This window comes from Limanda limanda, chromosome 2, assembly GCF_963576545.1.
Source record: "Limanda limanda chromosome 2, fLimLim1.1, whole genome shotgun sequence".
NCBI classification, from domain to species: domain Eukaryota; kingdom Metazoa; phylum Chordata; class Actinopteri; order Pleuronectiformes; family Pleuronectidae; genus Limanda; species Limanda limanda.
The window spans coordinates 17749122-17770901 of record NC_083637.1 but is presented as its reverse complement, the minus strand read 5'-3'; the positions used below and the strand labels follow the sequence as shown (position 1 = coordinate 17770901).

At 40.1% G+C, this 21780-nt stretch overlaps 2 protein-coding genes across 2 annotated transcripts; both read left to right on the top strand.

The window, feature by feature from the left end:
- Window positions 1–718: 718 nt before the first annotated feature.
- Window positions 719–11180, top strand: LOC133021476 (ras-related protein Rab-3D-like). The gene is made up of 5 exons (XM_061088339.1): window positions 719–856; window positions 5539–5772; window positions 8864–8982; window positions 9566–9690; window positions 9851–11180. The coding sequence occupies exons 2-5, from the start codon at window positions 5539–5541 to the stop codon at window positions 10036–10038; spliced, it is 666 nt and encodes a 221-aa protein (XP_060944322.1). The 5' UTR covers window positions 719–856; the 3' UTR covers window positions 10039–11180.
- A 453-nt stretch (window positions 11181–11633) lies between these two features.
- Window positions 11634–18242, top strand: tspan34a (tetraspanin 34a). The gene is made up of 8 exons (XM_061088294.1): window positions 11634–11743; window positions 13100–13187; window positions 14647–14862; window positions 15897–15971; window positions 16067–16174; window positions 16607–16738; window positions 16834–16926; window positions 17739–18242. Exons 2-8 carry the CDS (start codon window positions 13131–13133, stop codon window positions 17790–17792), a joined length of 735 nt encoding a protein of 244 aa, XP_060944277.1. The 5' UTR covers window positions 11634–11743; window positions 13100–13130; the 3' UTR covers window positions 17793–18242.
- Window positions 18243–21780: the final 3538 nt, after the last annotated feature.

Sequence of the window (21780 nt, the reverse complement as noted above, 5' to 3'; positions counted from 1 at the left end):
AGCGGTGAAATCAATTTACAATTACAATTTAGCAAATAACGCTTTCATCTGCATTGTTTAACTCTGCAAATTTTACAAAACCTGGTAGAAGGATGCAAATTTTGTACATAGTATAAGGCATTTTCAGCATTTTCCTTGATTCTTAATTTTTTTGTCAGAGAAGAATTCATGGATCTTGATCAAAAAAAAATCAGGCATGTTTACTGCATTGATATTTATGATTATGTCCTTTTTTTTGTAGATCCAAATAAAAATCTGGATCTAGTTAATTTAAATGTAGTTTCACAAGGGAAATGTTGGGCCTTGCCAGAGGGATACGTTACACTGAGAATCAGACTTTGGGGTCAGGGAATTTTGGTGCAGATTTGAATCAGGGGGCAAATCCAGGGATCTTTCTTCAATTTCTTTAACATTGCAAGATAGTTTTTTTTTTAACATTTTCATTGAGAATGATAAATGGATCTAGATGCAAAAGACAGAGTGATTCATGAGTGTAATTCGGTGCAAAATAAGAATCAAGATCTATGTATGTACAGTAATGTAATATACGATGGTGCCATTACTTAATTACTAAAGAGGACGTTGAGAAGAGGAAGGACAAAAAGTAAGATGGAGTAAGAGTAAAATTCTGGTTTCGCAAGCCTTCGACTTTATTTTGAAAGTCCCTGCCGGATGTGTGCTGTATGCACGCCGTGTAAATTGACTGTCTGCACGGTGGATCTCTCAGTGACCGGCACATGCCCGACCTGTGGATCCGGGAGAGGAGCGTCCTGAGCGCAGATCACAGCCACCGGCTCCGAGGTCCAGGGGACAGACCGCGGGGGGGACGCGGACCAGGGACAGAGACACCGGAAGGGTAAGAAGACACAGACACAAGTTCACCGTGGAGAAGAGCGCTTGTTTAACTCTCACCAGGTTAGGTGGCTTGTCGTGTGGTGGGGCGGTGCACTGAGCAAATACAGCTGTTCAAACTGTCACTTTACATCTGGATTGAACAACTAGTACAACGTCACCAGAACACGTGTCCCTAAGTTAACAGCCATATGAAGTGCACACCCTTATTCTTTCGTAAGTCACTTGAGTTTAATATCCCTTATGTACTTTAAAACTTTAAAACCAGATGTCAACATCTGCTCTTTAGTCATAATTTGTATTTCGGGTTGTGTATTATATATGCAACTTGGGGTTTCTTCTGCAAGAGTCAATCCATCAGTTTTTTGGAGGGTGTTTTCATTTCTTTTGTGCAGGCGCATGCGTGTGAATGAGTGTTTTGATGAGTGTGTACAGCAGCATCCCCCCCCCCCCCCCCTCTTAATGATCATGGAAGTGCAATGCTCACCAGAGACGCCCAGCTCAGCATCTCTCTCTCTCTCTCTCTAAAAGAGGGCGTGTGGGGGGGTGATGTGTGGATAAATGGATGGCTCAGCCCCTTGATGATGCAGAGAGAGAGAGAGGAGGAGGAGGAGGAGGAGGAGGAGGGAGGAGGGAGGAGAGGTATGATATATGGATGGTTGACAGATGGGTATGCATAGATGGATGAATATGAGGGAGAGTGAGAAGAGGAAGATAAATGGGTCCGTGGGAGTGTGTGTGTGTTTAGGTGGGAGTGTCAGCGGGTGAATGAATGGTCAGACGCATGATGGATGAAATGTACAGGGAGGGTGGGGGGGGGGAGGAGAATCTATTGCCCCTTGCCCACCACTCAGCGTCCACTGATCCCATAAGTTTAACAACTCGAGTCCATGTGACAAATGTGCAGAGAGAGAGAGATGGTGAGAGAGAGAGAGAGAGAGAGAGAGAGAGATGGTGAATGATGGAGGGAGAAACAGTGGAGGGAGCACACCCTGGTCGGATTCATAGAGCATAGAGATGAGAGGGAGGAAGGATACAACAGTTTAAAAAGAAGAGTTTAGAGCAACATTAAAAGCTGCTTGGCTGAGGTTTGCACCTGTTACTTTCAAATTAGTTCTAGAAATATTAACCTCTGGGTCCATGTATTTATAATTTGGTACAAAACCCCATTTCTACTTTCATTGATAGATTGAGCTTCTGTGGAAATCCGTAGCTTTCTTACTACTTTCACTCTATAAGCTAAAAATGCCAAAACTCTTGGAGGGGATTGAGTCCTTGGGCCTGGAGGAACAGAGCCTTCAACTTAACTTGGTCCCATGACACACAGCCCTTCAAAATAATGTCACCGATCCAGTACTGTCCAAACTGAATTATAGCAAGAAAAGTGTTGGTGCGTACCTTCCTGTTCCCTTTGAATCCTCCCTATATGCATGACATTATTCCATAACCACTTTAAACATTGATACATCCTTCCGTTATGTCAGACCCTGTCTTTTCTCACGAATACTTTACATATTGTTATTTTGTTAATGTGCTCTGATACACTATTCTGTCAATTCAGGGACCAGGTTCCCTCTATAGGTATCTACCTACTAACCCTGTTAAAAGGGCTTTTCATTACCTCTACCAAACCTCTACCAAGGTGTTAGGTTTTCACCTTGGTAGAAGGATATGATACGGGTCAGGGAAGAACCCAGTACATTTCAGTGTTGATCCATGTATCTTTTGATATATTTTTACTAATTTTCCACAGAAAACTTCTCTGATCATATTTAGGGAACTGATTTCTATAGGGTTGCACTTTTTTGGCGCAGCTTGATGATATGCCATGCGTCTATTGGGCCTTGGTGGAGTCCTTATGTACTCTACTTCTGGTTTTTGTAGTTTTTTCTCCCCCTAGTTGAGGATTAAGAACAGAGGATGTCGCACCTTGTACAGATTAAGCCCCACAAGGCAAATTATGATTCGTCAATATGGGCTAAACAAATACAATTTGATTTGAATGATCCAACCTCTTGTTAGGGTGGATATACGTGTCTTGAAAAAAATCCTATAATTCTTCATTCTTAGAGGCTCACTATGGCCCCGCCCTCAGAGGGAACACCAGGTTAGCAGCACTCAGGAAAATCTTATTTGCAAGTTTGAGTGCTGCCAAGAAAACTCTAATTCACTCAAGGTTCTCCCTCTGAGCCTCCATCGATTATAGAATGGCTACATCATTTTAGCGATGTTGCTCTCAGTGCAGACTTCCTCTGTGGAGCTCAGGATGTCCTCAGTGTCTCAAATATTCATCCATAGGTAAAATGTGCCACCTCAGTAGAAGACCTGCACACATATTATCTAGTGTTAGGCTTTTCGATTTAATTCTTGTTTATCTAGTTAATAATGATTAATTTCTGGACTTTTTTCCATTTTCACAAGGCAGTGGTGATATGTATGTATGTAGTTGTGTGGGTTAAATGCTGTCAGTAGGCAGCAGAATCCTGAATGTCAGCAGATCTTCCTCCTGCCCTGATGAGTGAAAGACTTCAAACTTGAGCTGATCTCTCCGTCTGTTGTGTGACGCAACATCATTTCATTTGTGTAATGCATCAACATTTCTTGGACTAAGCTCTGTGCTCGTTTGCACTTGTTCCAACACAAGTTTTAGAGACATTTTTCAACATGAAAAACAGTGATAGTAAATCTGCTGTTGTCATTCTTTCTTTACATACCAGTAAACCACAGCACATAACACACAACAGGTTCAGCCTTGCATTTCTACTGAAGACATCCAAGTATCAGCCCAGTATCAAACGAGAGGACTCATTACTTGTAGAAAATGCTATCTCCAGGACATACCATCCATCCATCCCATATCTATCATGGGCGGAGGTGGGTCCCAGTCGGCATTGGGCGAGAGGCGGGGGTGCACCCTCAGGTCCCCAGTCCATCACAGGGGCTGACACATAGAGACAAACAACCATTCACACCACAAGGAATTTAGAGTCTCTAATTAAGTTAAGTTGCATGTCTTTGAAAACCAAACAGGCACAGGGACAATATGAAAAAAGCATTTTAAAGAGGTTTACGTTTTCATTACCACAAAATATTGGTGGAGGGCTGAGGTGTTTGTCAGAGGAGATCGCATTAAATCCTGGGGTGAATCCATGGTTTTTATTTTCATATAGATTTTTATAGCATTTTTCAACATTTCCTGAAAAAATCCGGACCTAGAATTTGAATGTGGTTTGATCAGGGCGCTGTTGGGCCTCGGCGGAGGTCAGCTCTCTGAGTAGTTGTTACTGTTCTCAGACTTTTCAACTCCACTGGGTATGTGTGTATACTTCATATATATTTACTCTTGTCGTCTTGAGTTGAATGTTCTCAGTAGCATTGATGATTCATCAGCTAAACAAATAGTCAACATACTTGTTGCGTTTAATAGTTCTATGACAAACTGGTTCTCTGTAGATGTAACCCCGTCCTGTGTGAGATTAGTCCTCTTGTCCTTTGCATGATAGACTACTGTTCTCAGATGGAGAGCAAATTGCATTTTTTTTTCATCCCTTCTCGCCCTGCTGCCTGCAGCTCCACATTGCAATAAGATTTTACCCAGTTGAAATAGTAAAAAGAAGAAAATCAATATGTGGTGGTCAATGTTGATATTGTGGCAGGCTGCCTCAGATAAATCAATGTAGGCCTCGGGGGAACGCTGTGATTACATCACATAATTTCAGCTGCTCATTCATGCTGTGACTCTAGTTGTACCACATCCCAGTGGTGTTACCACTGGATTCAGCCGTGGAGACTGGGGAGGTCACTGAAGTGCACTGAACTCATTTTGTCCCTGAAGTCAGCGTGAGAGGATTTCTGCTTTGTGATGTATCGCAGTAAAATGCAAGTAGCCATTAGAAGATGTTGCTCTGAGCCTTAAAGGGGGAACGTGATCAAACACATCAGAGAGGCCGCAGCATTCAAACCATGATTGACTGATATTAAAGGGCCCAAATGTTGTCAAGAAAACATCCCCCACACCACCACTAGCTGCCTGAACTGGGTCATTGGATTCATGCTGTTGAATCAAGCTACCATCTGAAAAACATCGAGGTTCATCGGACAAGGATACGTTTCCACTTCATGGCCGGTGTCCACTGCAGCCTCTGGTTTTTGTTGTCAACGGACAGCAGTGGAACCTTGATGTGGTTTTCTGCTGTTTTTGTTCATCCACCTCAAGGTTTGAAGGTTCACTGTGACCTTACAAATCCTTTAAATTCGCCAGAAATGTTTACTTAGGTTTGGGCCTCTTGAGCATGATATCTCTGCCTTCAGGGAATTTCTTCAAATTTTGACAAGGTCATGGTAACCTCATATGAGTCTGATCGACTGAAACTGCACTGGGACGCAGAGGCGTACAACTGTAGGACAGGTTTTCTAGTTTGTTTCGCTTGAGAACTGAAACTTTTATTTTCATCATCAGTGTGTTACTCGTTTTGTCATTGTCAATGAACTTACTAATTAGTTAGTCTGTGTAGTATCAGAAAATGTTCTGACCAACAGTACAAAACCAAAATAGTTTAATATTGTATCAAATACAGACAATCACCAAATACTAGAGAAGCTGGAATCAAATAGTATTTGGCATTTTCCAGATAAGTTATGATTGAGTCTCACAATGTCTTCATCAACTTTTCCTCTGTTTGATAGATGGCGTCAGCCAGAGATCATGGGGCAAGCCCGGAGCAAAAAGATGCAGCCGACCAAAACTTTGACTACATGTTCAAGCTGCTGATAATCGGAAACAGCAGCGTGGGAAAGACTTCCTTCCTGTTCCGCTACGCAGACGACTCCTTCACTTCAGCCTTTGTCAGCACAGTGGGCATCGATTTCAAGGTCAAAACCATCTACAGGAACGACAAGAGGGTCAAACTGCAGATCTGGGTAAGAAGGAAAAATAACCTTTGCATGCTGAATTTAATTCAAACCCTGAAGGAAGGTTAATCATATGTGTAGATGACTTAATATGGATAGAATCGAATATAATGGGTCTCTCTGTCTCACACAGTCAGACTATCAGTGATAAGTGTGTCTTTATGGCTCTGGACGGCCTCGATGTTTTCCGGTTGTTTGCACGTCTATCCGCTCATTACATCTGGCACAACTCACATGAGCTCATAGATGACCTGATTAGACCGAGCTGGTCTTTGGTTTCAGATTTGGCACACATGTTCACTTGCTCTCACTGATTAGCTTATTTTTGGCCACTTGATTGTGATATCTCTCGACCGCCGACCATCATTTGTCACTTGGACGCAAAGATGAAGTGATTTTTCTGGTCAAAGGTAAAGGTCCCAGTGACCTTATGTGAATACGGAAAAAAATTTAATAATGTAGAAATATGTAGACAGACCCTGCACTGGTTGGCTGAGGCATGAAACCTTGATTTTCTTTTCATGGATCAGTTTTTATTCAGCAAAAAGAAAAAAAAGCAGTGACTCTTGTTTTTAGATGTAATTTTGCAAAATCCAACATCATGAAAATAATCTTAAACCAGTCCTTTATTTTCCTTGACCTTCCTGCCTTGACGCTGCTTATCATCTTAGACACACAGTCCGGACTCCTGTCTACAGCAGGACGAACGGGTGGCGGGCTGGCAGATAAGGATCAGGGCGCACGGCGACTCCTCTTGACTTAAGCAAAGATGTTTGATCAGTGCAGAAGTCGATTGGCTGAACGCCAGACAAGAAAAACAAACCGTGTCCCTGTTTGACCCGATTTAATTCAAATTAATCTGCCGCGCAAATGTTTGTTGCTGTTTGTGAAAACCTGATGTCTGTATAGCAGGAGTTGTGTGTTTGTTTCCAGTGTGTAACAGTAGAGAGAGACAGGAAGGGAGGAGGAGAATGACCTGCAGTAGATGATCAGGAGTCAAACCTGCTGCTTGAGGACACGTGTGCCCGTGTTACACCTTAATTAATTCATCACCAGGTCGTCCTGAATCTTATGGTTTTTCACTTACCTTGCTCTTGCAGACGTGCTTTTTCAAGCCTTATTTCTTTCTGAACCATAGCCCAGTGCCGAGTCTGTTTGACCAAAGCAAAAAAAGTCATATAATAATAACCTACAGCAATCCTGTTTGCTTTAGATTATTAATACACTAATATTTTTGCAGCAAACATAGAAGCCATTATGGACCCTTTATTAAATTCAGCAAAATGAATATGGTGGGTAAGCGGACGTGACGTTGGCCCGAAGGAAGAACTCATTACATTTGGTCAGATTCCAGGAATAATTGTTTCACTATTTTGCATGACGCCCTGTTTTAAAAAGTTTTTTTTTATTTCTCTGAGAAAAATTCATGGATCTTCGTGCTCCCTGGTTAAATGTAAGGGAACTGTTGGGCCCTGGTTGAGATATGTTCTCCACTGAGTGCATTTCTAGTTTCTCATGTTTTCTTGAAATGAAAGGGTTATTAAACCACACACTGATGCATATATGATCATTCAATTCAACCAAGAGGGAAACAAAACCAAAAATCTTTGTGCTTGATATCTGGACAGAATCCTGACTGAGAAGAGTCAAACCTTTCCTAAGTTAGCTTCCCAGGATGAATAGTCTCGCTAGCTTGTTAGTCAAAGGTGACATATTAGAACGAGCTGTGACTCACTGAGGTCTGAAATGCTCCTAATTATCTCTGATAGACCGCCTAAGAGTCTTATTCCACCCTAATGACAGATTAAAACATTTATAGTTGTACAGTAAAGAGCAAACGGGCCTGACAGACAGTACATCAGCAGAATGGTGCAGTCTCTTTAATGTACTCTAATCTACTGGAGATAATTAAAGGCATTTATCTGAGGTGGACAGCTTCGAAACCCCAGCTTTAACTGGAGGCAGAGTCGAGTGGTGCTTTTGAAATCACTGTTGCACAACGCACACTGTTTATCCTCTCCCCCCCCCCCACACACCCCGTTCCCCAGATTGCCCTCTTACATGCTGCTGCCTGTCAGGGATGTGGCATAAACTGATTTCTCACACTCCGGAGTTAATGACAGTTGATGTTTAACATGGTCCCCAGACGGCAGGGTTCATGAAAGATGCATGGGCTGGAGCTGCCGGGGCTGAATGTGCTTACTGCGCAGACTGACACCAGGACAGATCTATTACTGAATGTTAGTGGAAGGCGAGGACTCACCCACAGATTATTATTAGAGGGATGTAATACGCTGATGTTCTTTTAGCTTAATGAATCTATTCAGCATAGTGTGGTTTCTGTGCGCAGCTAAACAATGATACAGTTGCTTAATTTTACACGAGGAAGGTGCCAAGTAAAATACTGGCTGCTTAGCAGAATGGGTTTCACGGGGGCGTTAAAACAAATTCCACTCATTTTATAAAGCCCTGCACCAAACCAGCGAATGGTGGTAACATCTCCGCTATAATTTACCGACAAGACCTGGATCTCCAACTTTAACGTACCTGAAGTTAATATAATAGGCTCCGTGTCAGCAGCTGACATTTAATCCTGTTTGTTTATTGATGCAGTTTTATTGGATCACCGTCATCCCTAAATATTCTAAGCAGATTTCATAATAAGGAAAGAGGAATAATTATTAAAGAACTTATTCCTGTCCCTGGAGGCTTCACAAAAAGCAGAGGCACATCCTGGAGTATTTACAGGGTGTGGCAGCATCAAGACAAGACATGAGGCGTGAAGACATTGGATGATTCACCCTCCTTTCTCAGTGCAGACTAGTTAACTCTTTCTTTTCCCATCTCAGCACTAATGTGATTGCAAGTGTACGTCTGTAATATGAATTTGAAGGATTTTACTATGTTTGTTGGACTTTAATTTCAGATCATTTGCCAGCAATGTTTTTTTTCCTTTTGACCCACTCATAATGTGGCTACTGTGAATTCCCAATTTCCTTTTAGGTTCTTGTGTTGTACCGAGTATAAGTAACTGAATCCTGAAAAATCTGAATCCAGATTGTGTCAGACGCTGTGTGTGTGTGTGTGTGTTCGTTTACAGGACACAGCGGGACAGGAGCGCTATCGGACCATCACCACAGCCTATTACAGAGGAGCCATGGGATTTCTGCTCATGTATGACATCACGAGCGAGGACTCATTCTGCGCTGTTCAGGACTGGTGGGTAGAACGACCTATATAAATCTATAGTGTCACACTGTTAAATCTGCTGTGTATATCAAAGTAGCAATACTACCCTCAAAAATCGTCTCTTAAATTTGATAGTAAATCATGAAAATGTTATCAGCAAAAAAGTAGCAAAGTAAAAGTATGTGTTATTACAAAATACAGTATAAAAATGTAATATGTTTAATAAATTGATCGTTTGTTTTGTGTGTAAAGTTGTACTTTCCAAAGTAACTAGTGTCTGAACCTTTCAGATGAATGGAGTGGAATAGAAAATAGTATTTGCTGTGTTAAATAGTGTGGAGCAGAAGTATAAAGTAGAATGAATAACTATTGAAACAATTGAATAACTCAATTACATGTATTTTAAAATGTTTTTAAAACGTTAATGTACCTTGTTGGTTACTACAACTGTCTCTAAACACTGCTTGATGCACCAATGTCAGAAATACATACGACACTGGTGCATTTATATACATTTTAAATGTATGTTTTGAATAAATAATTTATATTGTGAAGAGACACAATGTCAGTGCAGCACAGACGCTTGTAATAATGTGCGGTTGGTGTTTCCCAGGGCAACGCAGATCAAGACGTACTCGTGGGACAACGCTCAGGTCGTGCTGGTGGGAAATAAGCTGGACCTGGAGGAAGAGAGGCAGGTTCAAACTGAAGACGCCCACAGACTGTCTTCAGAGCTCGGTCAGCACGCAAACACACACACACAGGCACACACACACGCAAACACGCACTTGAATCTATTATCACATGTTCAGCAAGAACAAACAAACCAGCATTATTACTCATAAGTCATACTGTGTTCTCTCTCTCTCTCTCTCTCCCCCTCTCTCTCTCACTCCAGGCTTTCAGTTCTTCGAAGCCAGCGCCAAAGACAATGTCAACGTGAAGCAGGTCTTCGAGAAGCTGGTGGACGTCATCTGTGAGAAGATGAACGAGAGCGTGAACGGCGATGCCAGCCCGGCAGGCGGCTCCCAGGGAGACGGCCTGAAGGACACGTCCCCCGGCAGCCAGGGGGGCTGCTCATGCTGATAGCTGACAGTGGGAATCATTGACTGCGGTTTCATGGCTTCACACACACACTTAGAAACACACACAGAGAAAAAAAAGAAAAAAAAAATGCCAAAAATCTACCATTGTGAATGTACCGTATGATACATTACTGCAATACTATCATGGATGCTTGGCTCCCTTCTTTATTTCTTGTTCTCAACTTGACGCCGGCGCTTCCTCATGATTTGAATGTGACTGATGCCAAAGAGCTGTGTGTGCTGGAGCTGCTGTGCCTTCTGCCTGCTTGTAGGTTTTTTTGTTGAATGGGTTAGGAACACCTGTTGCAGGTGAGGCTGTGAACAAAAGGCATGAACCAAATCAGCATGGCATGGTGGGTAATTTACTTGCCTTATGCTACCCCCTTGTGGGTAACTTGTGAAATTGCATCGCTGTGACTCCCTGCCCCACACTTCACAGCATATCCTGTCTGTCACTGTGGATTCACGTGCACCTCGGAAAGTACCATTTGCCAAGCTGAGAGGTCGTTACCCTGACTTTTATGTGTTCATTTGCTTTGAAGTAGGAATGTGGAAAAATCATGAACGCTGAGAACAAAATCTTTCCAATATTTACATGATTAGAAAGAGCAAAGAAAAAAGGAATAGGTGTGACAGGCATATAAAGATATAAAATATGCACGTTAATCAGAAAAACAGCTTTATTGGCTAAAATAAATCTGGTGTCAGGTGCTTGTAAGAGATGAACATACAGTGTCTAAAGTTCAACTGTTGACAAGTTCACATCTAAAGTTTATATTTAAGTTGCATTAAGTTTTTCGGTTATAACCGATTACGTCAGCAACTTGTGTACCAGCATTGTCACCGACTTCTTTTTCCATCTTGAGGTGGCGGTGACGTAAATCTTCCCAGCAGCAGTTCAAATTTTTCCGATTATTCCATCAGCACACTATCTTTATAGGTCAAACACACCTGGAATGTGCTGTGTCATTTCAGCTGAATGCGTCTCATTCCGTCAGTCTTGTTATTACTGTTTTGTAGGGATTTTATTTTAATTTATACTTTTCTTATTGTACTTGTATGTTAATGCCAGTCCAATATTTCATTTGCCAGGTTTATTCTGTTGTTCTAAAAGTTGAGATTAAAAGATATGGATGAATACGATATCTGTGTTTGAGTTTTTGTGTGTGTGAAGTCATTCATTTTTTGAAACATTGTAAAATATGGATTTTAGGAAAAGTTCCCACAATTTTCCTCTCAGTTTTGGCATTTACTGTTTAATCATTATAAAATTAAGTTTTTCTTTTCCATCTATTAGAAAGTAAAAGATTCATTAGGTATTAATAATTTATTGATAATAGAATTCCACAGATCGGTTCCTCTTCTGTGCTCTCTCTGAAAAAGTCCCAAATCCTGAGCTTTGGGTTTGATATAAGAAATCATTGATGAAACATCAATATTTTATCTTGACCGTATGATGGTTGTAAAGTTTCAGGTCATAAAAGTTCCTATTTTCGAAGGGACTTTGGACACTGGGAAAGGCTTCCCTGGAAGCAGAGTCAGTGACGTGTAGGGTATGAACTCTCTTTTCCATATATGTGTGTGTGTGTGTGTGTGTGCGTGTGAGAGAGAGGGAGAGACCTGTGAGAAGATAAAGGGGCATGTGAGAGCCTCGTTGAGCACACTCCTCATCGATCAGACCTCGGACAGACGTCCCTGCAGTACAGGTAAGGGGTTTCCTGTTTTCTCACACTTTTTTAAATGTACACATCCAAAAATCTATATGTTCAAAAACTATAGACTTTCTATTTAATTATTATTCATTTATTTTTAATCTAAAGTCTTATTGTCGCAAGTGAACATCCAGGATGTTTATATTCCAAAATTAATCTGTGTAGTAAAAATATGAAAATAGATTTAAAAAAGTTGAGAATAGATTATTGAACAATCATAAATGATATTCTTACCCTTTTGGAATCAGATATTTATCTTTCCAAGTGAGGTTAAGGTTACCATTGATTATATTTTGTTTTGTATCAGTGGTTGTCATAGATAACCTCTCACTTGTTATAGTAACACTATAGAATCACCACTAACAGACTGAGTAAAGTATTGTTAAGTAAAGTATTGCTAATTTCTCACTTCTCTTTAACAGTATATATACAAAATAAAACACGCTCACTCTTTGAGTTCGGCCCTGAATGTTCTCACTGACTGTTTTTAAAGGCGCATTAAACATTGTTATTTGTCCTGTTTTGCTGCCTCAAGCCTGTCGTCTAGTTTATTAAGATAAGCAACATGTGATATCGCCTTGAAATTGTATCGCCTCTTGGAAACAACGTGACTGCTGCCAAGCAGCTTCCTAATTTCTATTATCGTCAAAGCTGCAATAAGGAATAAAAAAAAGGTCAATAACTGTAAAGCTGATCTCACTGCGCGGATACACAGAGACCTTGGTGTTTGGGTGTGTTTTACGAGTCTGAGCTCATGACACTGTGGCTTCACCATAAATGATGAGACTCATCAGCGGAGTTAGTAACAGACTCATTTAACCTGTATTTCATAGATTTTATGGCCCAGATAAAGCCATTTGAACACAGGAACAGTCTGGGAACGTCACTTTTATTCTCTGCTGACACACATGTGGGTTATAGCCTGTAATGCAACATTGATAAGGAGTTCCAAAGTATGACCAACCTGATTCTGCACTTTGACAATGAAGAGAACAGAAGATACTTCATGATCCTTTAAATAAAAAGTTTAGTTTGAAACTAAAGAGAGGACACAAATCAGAAGCATAACATTCTTCAACCGAAACCTCTGGTTACGGCAGCAAACATTTGGAGAGGATCAAGCCCTCTTCCCTGCCATTTACTGTGGTTAATGTTTAACCTAAGCAAATGCTGGTTGACCCTGGTTGGTGCATGATTGTTGGAATCAGACGCACGCATCTACTTTTACCTATCGGTGAAATGTTTTCCATCCAAAAGTCCTTAACAATAAAAGAGGGAGTGTGATTAATTATAGTTCTTCTTCAGTTTTCAGTTACACTAACACACACTTTTCTGATCTTTTTCCAACAGTGTGAAGAGGAAAAAAAAAAGAAACGCCAAGATGTGTTGCTCCAGCTTTCTCAAAATGATGATGTTTATCTTCAATGGCGGCATCTTCGTAAGTAAAAAATGATTCTGACTTTCCTGTTTCAGAGAGCAGAGTCTAATCTTATAACATTACAGATAAAAGTGGAACATGTTACAGCTGTGACCTTCCTTTATTCAGTGATGGCTTAGAGGAATAGTTGGACATTTTGGGAAAATACACGTGTCAAGGGCTCGATGAGAGGATTTATTATCATTCTCATACGTGTAAGTTCAATATAACACTAGAGCCAGGAGACTTAACTTAGCTTAGCTTAGCATAGAGACTGGAAACAGAGGGGAAGTGTAAGCACAGCTCCATCCTGAAGGTAACAAAGCACTAATGGAGTCTTTGCTGGAAAACTCACCATGGCAACGAGGCACCAGGAAGTCACTTCGCCCACACACTGAATATATTCAGAGATATAAACCTGTTTAAATCACAGTGTAACAGTGACCACCCACTTTTAGATCAACTCTGGTTCTGGAAGTCAATTTCTTATTCATTTTCTCCACGGACAATATTATTGAAAAATGGAAAAAAACGTAAAAGGATAGAGAATGTGTAAATAAGTATATCAAGAGGGCATGAACTACATATCCCATAAACCATCGGCAATGATCCCTACCTGCATCACGCTTCCTCTTGAGCTTAACCTGGTTGTAGTCCTTTTGGACTCACTATTACACCTGAGGATTGTGGGTAGTTTGTTCTTTAAAACGCAGTTGACATCCTGCAGACATTTCACAATCTCATAGCTTGTGGTAAATCTACCTTGGATGGTTGTGTGGCGGTTGAAGGGACGTGGAGAATGTTGAGGATCTGGTTGAGATTAGGGGAGGCCACTGGGGAGAAGGAGGAGGGTCACAGCGAATCACTGACATGACAGCTGAGGAGAACAGATTTAAAGTTTGGCAGGGTGAACTTGATTGGCTGATTGAGATCCTGGCAAAGATCTGATTGGATTGCCATAAACACTTTGCTTAGAGGAGGCGGTGAGAGTGGGAGAGAAGAGCTTCATGGCCCAGCAAAGGAATGAAGATGTTAGAGTTTTTCCATTAGATTCCATAACACTATGCAATTCCTCATTTGAACATTTATTTTCTTAGTCTCTTAAAAATAATATAATATTTCTGAGGGTAAGTGTCCATATTCTAGGACAAACTGATGTCCACTGCAGCTCCTGCCTTAGGACAAATTAAAACCTTACATCATCATAACCTGGTTTAGATTGACAGACTCTCTTCTCAAGTTCTTTCCCTAAATTTCTAGTTGTGGTCTCTGCCGTATAAAAGCTTTTTGTTCGTTAGAGAGTTCACTTGTAACGTGTCAGAAGAAACCATGACTCTTCATCTCCCGAGTGGACCTTCCTCTTCTCTCAGGCTATTCTGCCATTGATGTTCTGTTATTTCTAATGTCACTCCTGTCTATTCTCTATCTTCTCAATACTGTTAAATCGCTGCTCTCCTTTCTTGTCCTTCCCGTCATGCAGGTAGCAGGTGCAGCCATCATGGGTGTGGGAATCTGGGTGAAGGTGGACAGCAGCTCTCTGCTGGGTATACTGGACAACCTGCCTGATGCACCAGATGGGTTATCGCAGCTGGTCTATGTCAGCTACCTGCTCATAGCCGTGGGGGCTGTGCTGCTGGTCATTGGCTTCCTGGGCTGCTGCGGAGCCATAAAGGAGAGCAGGTGCATGCTGCTGACGGTGAGCCATGTTTGATCAATCTATGGAGTATACACTGAGTTTAAGTATAAAAATTTTTTAAAAAAGGCTTTCATTCTTCCGAAGAGTTGGCTCAGTAATAGTGATTATTCTTTTCAAGCAGTAAGTTCTGTGTGTTTGAAATGGTGCCACAATGTTGCACCATTGTAGTAGGATAAAAACACTTCTTGGAATGGGATTCAGTGGAGCACGTATCGCATCTTAAATTCAATCAAGCTGCTCCAAATTGCAAACACTTATAGATATCAGTCCCCTTAATAAGTCTGTTTCTTTTCATCAAGATCCATGAATTATTCCCTGTGAAATTGGTTAAAAAGTCAAAAAAAAGTCACTCTATCTCACAATGTAAAAGAAAGTAAAAAAAACAAAAATCCTGGATGTGGATCCACGCCAAAATGTAATAGGTAATTTCTTGGCCCATGTCTGAATTTGTTCATTAGATTTTGTGTAATTCTGCTGACAAACAAATCAACCAACAAACTAGAAGTGGAGCACTTACCTCCGCTAAGTCTCAGGGTGATGTCACATTGTTTCTAGCTCTGAAAAAGTCAACCCCCGTATGAAATCACTTTCAATTCCACTAGATCAAGATTTAAAAGTAGATTTTTATTTAGATCGGCACAGAATGATCAAAAATCAATTAAAACATGTAAATTCACAATGTTAGAAAAGGAAAAAAGAACCTCCCTCTAAAGCCCAGGGTCAAATAAATTAAAGTCATCGGATTTAGGTTTTTAAGTAAAGTGAAACTTTAAACCTAAGAGATCAGATGATATGACAGTTAATGTCCAACTTTTTTATGACGTCCTGATGAGAAGCTGTGTTAATCACTTAGCTTTTGGTTTGATCTTTCAGTCTATGGTTTGACTTTGATCCCAGCGGTGTTGCCTGTCTTTTTACATTTACAGCCTGTTTCTGACTCTGTTGGTGAGACTTGATTTTACAGCTATACAGTGCAACTCCCAATCAAATATTTTACAGTGAAAGTCATTATTTATCATTTCCTCTCCCCGTAGTTCTTCATTATTGTGCTGATTATCTTCATCATCGAGGTTGCAGGAGCTGTGGTGCTGCTTGTCTTCAAGGATGTGGTGAGTGGCCTCTTGAAAAAGATCGATCTTGGCTGAAGCTTCCAGTGTACACATTTAATATCACAAATATCACAATGGCTTATTGTCCTTCTCAGGCTAAAGAACTTCTCCAGGATGTGGGGACGGCAGTTGAAACGAGCATTGAAGAAAATTACGGAAAAGATGACGGTTTTACCTCGATTTGGGACACTACCATGACGGAGGTACTGTGTTTCTCACTTGAAGTTCGAGTTTTTAGATGTGACGCAACGTTTTAGATGAAAGTAGTGGTTCTGTGAGTACAACAAACAATTCTTAGATTTCATGAACACAAACACTTTGGATCAACTCACTCACCTCTGTATGATTGTTGGTGTAATTATTTCCAAAATGTCTTCTTCTACCATACGTCTCACGAATAGACCATTTTCCTCCACATCACGCTCAGGGAGGGAAACTCAAACGTTCTTATGAAGTGAATAATGTTCTACTGCTGTGATCCAGGTTTATAAGTCACTAGATTTAATTTGGTTTTACATTTCCGTAACTGAACAGCCTGCACCGCGCCACACACTGTAGCATCATTCTGCGCAGAGCGAGACGACTGAATTGTTTTTGTTGAGATGTGACGTTAAAACTCTGTGGTTTCCTTCCAGTTCAAGTGCTGCGGATTCAACAACTACACAGACTTCTACGGCTCCCCTTTTAACAGCGATGGAAATGCGTTCCCAATCACATGTTGTAATTCAACCAAGGGGAACTGCACTGAATACCAAGTGGAATTCTCGGTACGAGACCAAGCTCACTTGTGGTTTGACCTCACACATCACCATTAGTAGCAGCGATGAGGTGCCTCTGTTCAAACCTGTGCTCTCTCTCCCAGGAGGTGGATGGCTGCTTTAACAAGCTGCTGGCGCTGATCGAGAATAACGCTGTGGTCATCGCAGGTGTGGCTCTAGGAATTGTCGCTATCGAGGTACAGAAAACTCCACACGTTATTCACATCCTTCTCCAGCAGCTCTGTGCTGCAGTGTCTTCTTTGGTCGAAGTTAGTTTTATAAAATAGGATAAAACTGACACGTGTTACGTTTTACTAAATGTCGCATATTATTCCCACTCACTTATTTTATCAGCATATGTAGACATGCTCATAAATGACCCTAAATCAAATCTAAACCAATAAAACAAACAATATGTCATAGTTTTCCACAAAGCCAATAGTGTACTGTAACACCATCCTACCATCTAAAGTGTCTGCATATGTATCTGTGGACACATATGAGTTAAGACTTGTTGTATTTTGGAAAACAAATTCCTATTTTATGGAGCAGAATATATCAAATGTAATTCAAGTGAATATATTTTAATCATAGAAGGTAATTTTATTTCACACTGTTGATGATGCTTCACCAGGGAAACTTGAGTTATTCTACTTCCTCGTAGTCTTCAGATTCTTCTTCTGTGAAGTTGGCTTTCAAGTTTTCAATTCATGGTTTTATGTGGCAGGACTAAAACTCTAGTCAGTGAAGTCATTTAATAACCATAATCCACCCTGTTGCCACAAGACACAGTAGAACTTGATCAAGGAGGTTTTTAATTTTACTTGATATAATGGATTTTGTAATCTGAGCCTGTGTTTTTCATCAAACCAGTTTTGACAGTGCATGTCTTTTTCAACAGGTGTATAATTCTACAGATTTTTTATCAACTTGTCTTCAGTCTATAATCTGCATCTCAGCTGCTTTACACTGTATTTTGCCAAATACTGAAGTGCTGGTGTGTTTACAGATCGCTGCCATGGTGGTTTCCATGGTTCTCTACAAGGACATCGGCAGCAAGTGATGTTTCCCGTTTGAGATGAAATGCTGACTTTGTAATTGGTTGGAGAAATTTGACTTGTAAGCAGTTTTCTTTGTATAAAGTTTTCCCTCTTTTCTTTAAAAACAATCATCACAGTCAGATAAACTAAGGCGGGTGTGCATTATAGGCATGTAGGGCATTAAAACCAAAGATGGAGAGGCAGTCGGTTGAACTACTGTGTTCTTCATCTATACTGAGCACATTTATACTGTGATTTATTTATATATAAAGAAAGGGCTGTTCAAGTGATGTGGCATGTGCTGAAACATACATCTGGTGATTTGTAATGATGCACAGTGCAGAGAATGATCTGCACAGGCCGTGTCAGTTGTTTCTGTCCCACATATTCACTGCAATGAAACAATGAATTTATTTTTGTATGTTTGATCATATATAGATAATAAATATCGCAATCTTGCCCTTTGAACATTATTAACAAGTTGATCTTTGTTGTTTTATTATCCACATAAAATTCATTATATCCTGAAAAAAACATTCAAGACACTAAAGCGCTGTCGGACTGTAAAATGATGAAATATATGACAAATTGATCCTTCAACAAAAAGTTACTTTCAATTAAATACATAAACATTTTTCATCAGTGCTGTTTGCTGCAGTTTTCCTGAGCACACGGAGGAGAAGTGATTTGGTTAATATTATTCCTTAAGATAAGAGCACAATAAGACATTGTTATCACACCAGTGGAAAATGTACTTGACCTCAACAAGAATGGCCCTGACACTGTCTTTATCACCAGTTATATTAGTGTCATATTAGCTCATATACTTTATTGAATGAACTGCTAATGACTGGATGGTCAAACATTCAACAACCTACAGCTTTGGAAAATGCGTATATAAGTGAGTAGTAAAAATTCTAATTTAATCTTCAGCAGAATACATCTTCTTTCCTCAGGGTCATAAAATGTTCAGGAACAAGTAAATACGTTTAGAAATAATTTCTACACAAAATATCAGATATATTAAATCATGTCTCTTTAACCATATTGAATCTGTTTAATTGACAAGCATGTCCGCCTTAAATAAATTGGCGGAATTGTATCTTAATTTGAAGCCACTGCCTTCATCAAATGAATGCAATGCACTGCTTTAAATAGGAAATGGGTTTATTCGTCAGCGTTGCAGCTTATTTCCGTCAGAAAGCTAATTTAACACAGGTTTAAAGGAGGAAGGAGAAAGAGTCACTCATAAATGATAAATGCTCTGTATTGGTATAGAGCTTTTCTAGTCTTGATGACAACTCAAAGCACTTTACACTACAGTTTCTTTTTGCCATTCACACAGTGGTTTTAAAAACCTCAAAACTTCAACACGTGATCACAGACAGACTGTTTGTTGTGTTTTGGGGGTATTTCGTTGTATTTGCATAGAGTTCTGCATGTGTGTGATATAATAGAGCGTACTAATAAATACTATCAATGAACACCTATTTAGTTCTGCCTGGGGAACAGAAAGTTCTAATGATTATTCCTATGGTCATAAATACTTTACTTCAGTGGGTTAGGGTTAGGGTTAGCCGTGTACTTTACACAGGGTTGATTTTAGTGTGCGTGTGCGTGTGTCAACCGCTTATTAACACACACAACCGCACAGCACTTCTATACGCAGCACTTATTCTATCACAATATTCCTACACAATTTGAGGTTCAGTGTCTTGCCCAGGGACACTACAGAATGCAGACTGAAGGAGCTGGGTATCAATAAATTAATTCATTAATTAATGTGGAAATATATTTAAGACATTTATTAAGACATTTCTGTTATTAACTTATTTATTAATGTATTTCTGTATTAATTTATTTATGTATTTATTTATGTATTTATTTATAAATTTATTTATTTATTTATACTTAAGTCATGTATGGTCCTCTATACTCGATGGCAGAGCACAGTCGATGAGACTGGTTCCTTTTTTTAAAGTTCCACCTTCATGGGTCACTTTCCTGAGACGATCCAGAATCTGCACATATTGTTCCCTGACCAGCTCCTCATAACCAGTGAGTAACTGTTCAGGGAACAATATGTGCAGTCAAACGTCTTTTTATTTGGTTTTATTGACACAGTTTCTCTTGGCTACATTACCAGCAAAAGCAGGAAGCGGAATAAAGTCAACAGCTGGGATAAAAAGGTTTCCCGCCTGTTTCAGCTCATTGCAGAAGACATGACGGACTAAATGGTTTCTTAATTGATTTTCTCATGTCGGCAAATTGGATTCATCATCATTTTGAAGGCCTCGACAACTGCCACATTAAACTCTGTTTCACCCCACTGAGGAGCTGCAGCAGTTTATACAAATCACTGAGGATTTGCAATTAATTAAAAATGCAAAGAATCCCTTCAACACAGCGGACCTGTCCTGTAACGTATCAGTGTGTGGAAGAAACAAAGTGGAAATGCAACAATACCGATTTTGAATTGTAACAGGCCTCCTTATTGTAAATAATGAGAGAACAGTGGTGTTTGCAGAGACAGTGCTTTGTAAACTGTGCCCCCTGGTGGACAAAGCTTATTCTGCAGCTGTAGAATGGGATTTTCCCACAAAAATACTGAACACACAGTCAACATAACACACTAATATTTCAAAAGCTCAGTGAAAATGGCACTGCAGAACTCCCCCCTACTGTGTGAATGTCCCAGGTTAGTGTAGGTGAGAAAGTCTTCAGGTTAAACCTCCGCGGGTCATTTACTCTGCTCAGACTTTCATCTGTGGACCCTGTTTAGTGGCGTATGGGAAACAAGACGTATACAAGTTCAAATAGAGAAAGGTTCCTCTTAATACCAATGTCTCTGTGAGGAAGTCAAACAGCCTGTTACAGCACATGATCACACAGTCAGGCCTTCAGCAGTAAGTGTTTGATCAGGTCACGGGTGACGGAGCGCAGTGAAGTCTAATGGTGTTATGATGGGATGTCGAGGGAGAGACTGACGAGCTGCTTCATAAACTCATTATTACTTTACAGCCAAAGGTTACACAGAGACACCTACTTAAAAAGACAGGATTTATTGACCACAGCAGACGTCCTTTTACTGTGGGATCCAGGAAAGTGTTTCTTAAGTGTAACGTGGTTTTCCTGCTGAGGTTTGGTCTGAGCTGCAAATTGTGAATCTATGACTGTGCTGAAAACTAGTTTCTTATATCTCCATTTCTAAGATGACGAATGTAACAAAAAATAAATACTAGATAATAGATTATAGAAATAATGTTTTGTATTGATTGTGGTTATAAATAAATATAAGAGAGGATAACTCTTTGAGTACCATTTCAAAATTATATGATGATAAAAAGTCCTGTGGCTGAAACCAGATCTCAACCAATTGAGCACCTACGGGAGGTTTCGGACGGACGTGTTTGGCAGCACTTTCCACCACAGTCATCAAAATAATATAATGAATAAATAAAAGGAAAATGAGCAAATATCTGTCGGAAGAATTGAGTTCCTACTTACGGCTATGATAATAACAATAAGCACATTGACTGTGAAGAGCACATTTCATAACAAAGTCACAAAGTGCTTCACAAGAGGAAAAAACGACAGTAAAACAATAAGATTAAATACAGGTTAAAGTTGAAAAATGCAAATAAAAGTGAATAAAATAAATTCAAATTCACCCAAAGCAGAAGCAGATGTAACATTTCTGATCTCAGCTTGTGCGTCACTGCAGAGTTTACTGTAAAAAGCACACAGCATCCCCAGGTAACTGAAGAACATCACTATCAGCTGATCTCAGATGCTGTGCAGGCTCATTCAGAGGCAATAAATCCTTGATGGTCTTGGTTGTGTAAAGCCTAAAATGTCATCAATCAAATCTTAATATCAGAGCAAAACCAAAGAGGACGCTGTTGTGTCGTCATATTTCTGAGAACCAGGAATAATACTGGCAGCAGACTTTTGTAGGAATAAAGGCCATGCAAGGCGGCCTGAGTTAAACCCGTGTAGAGGGTGTTACAG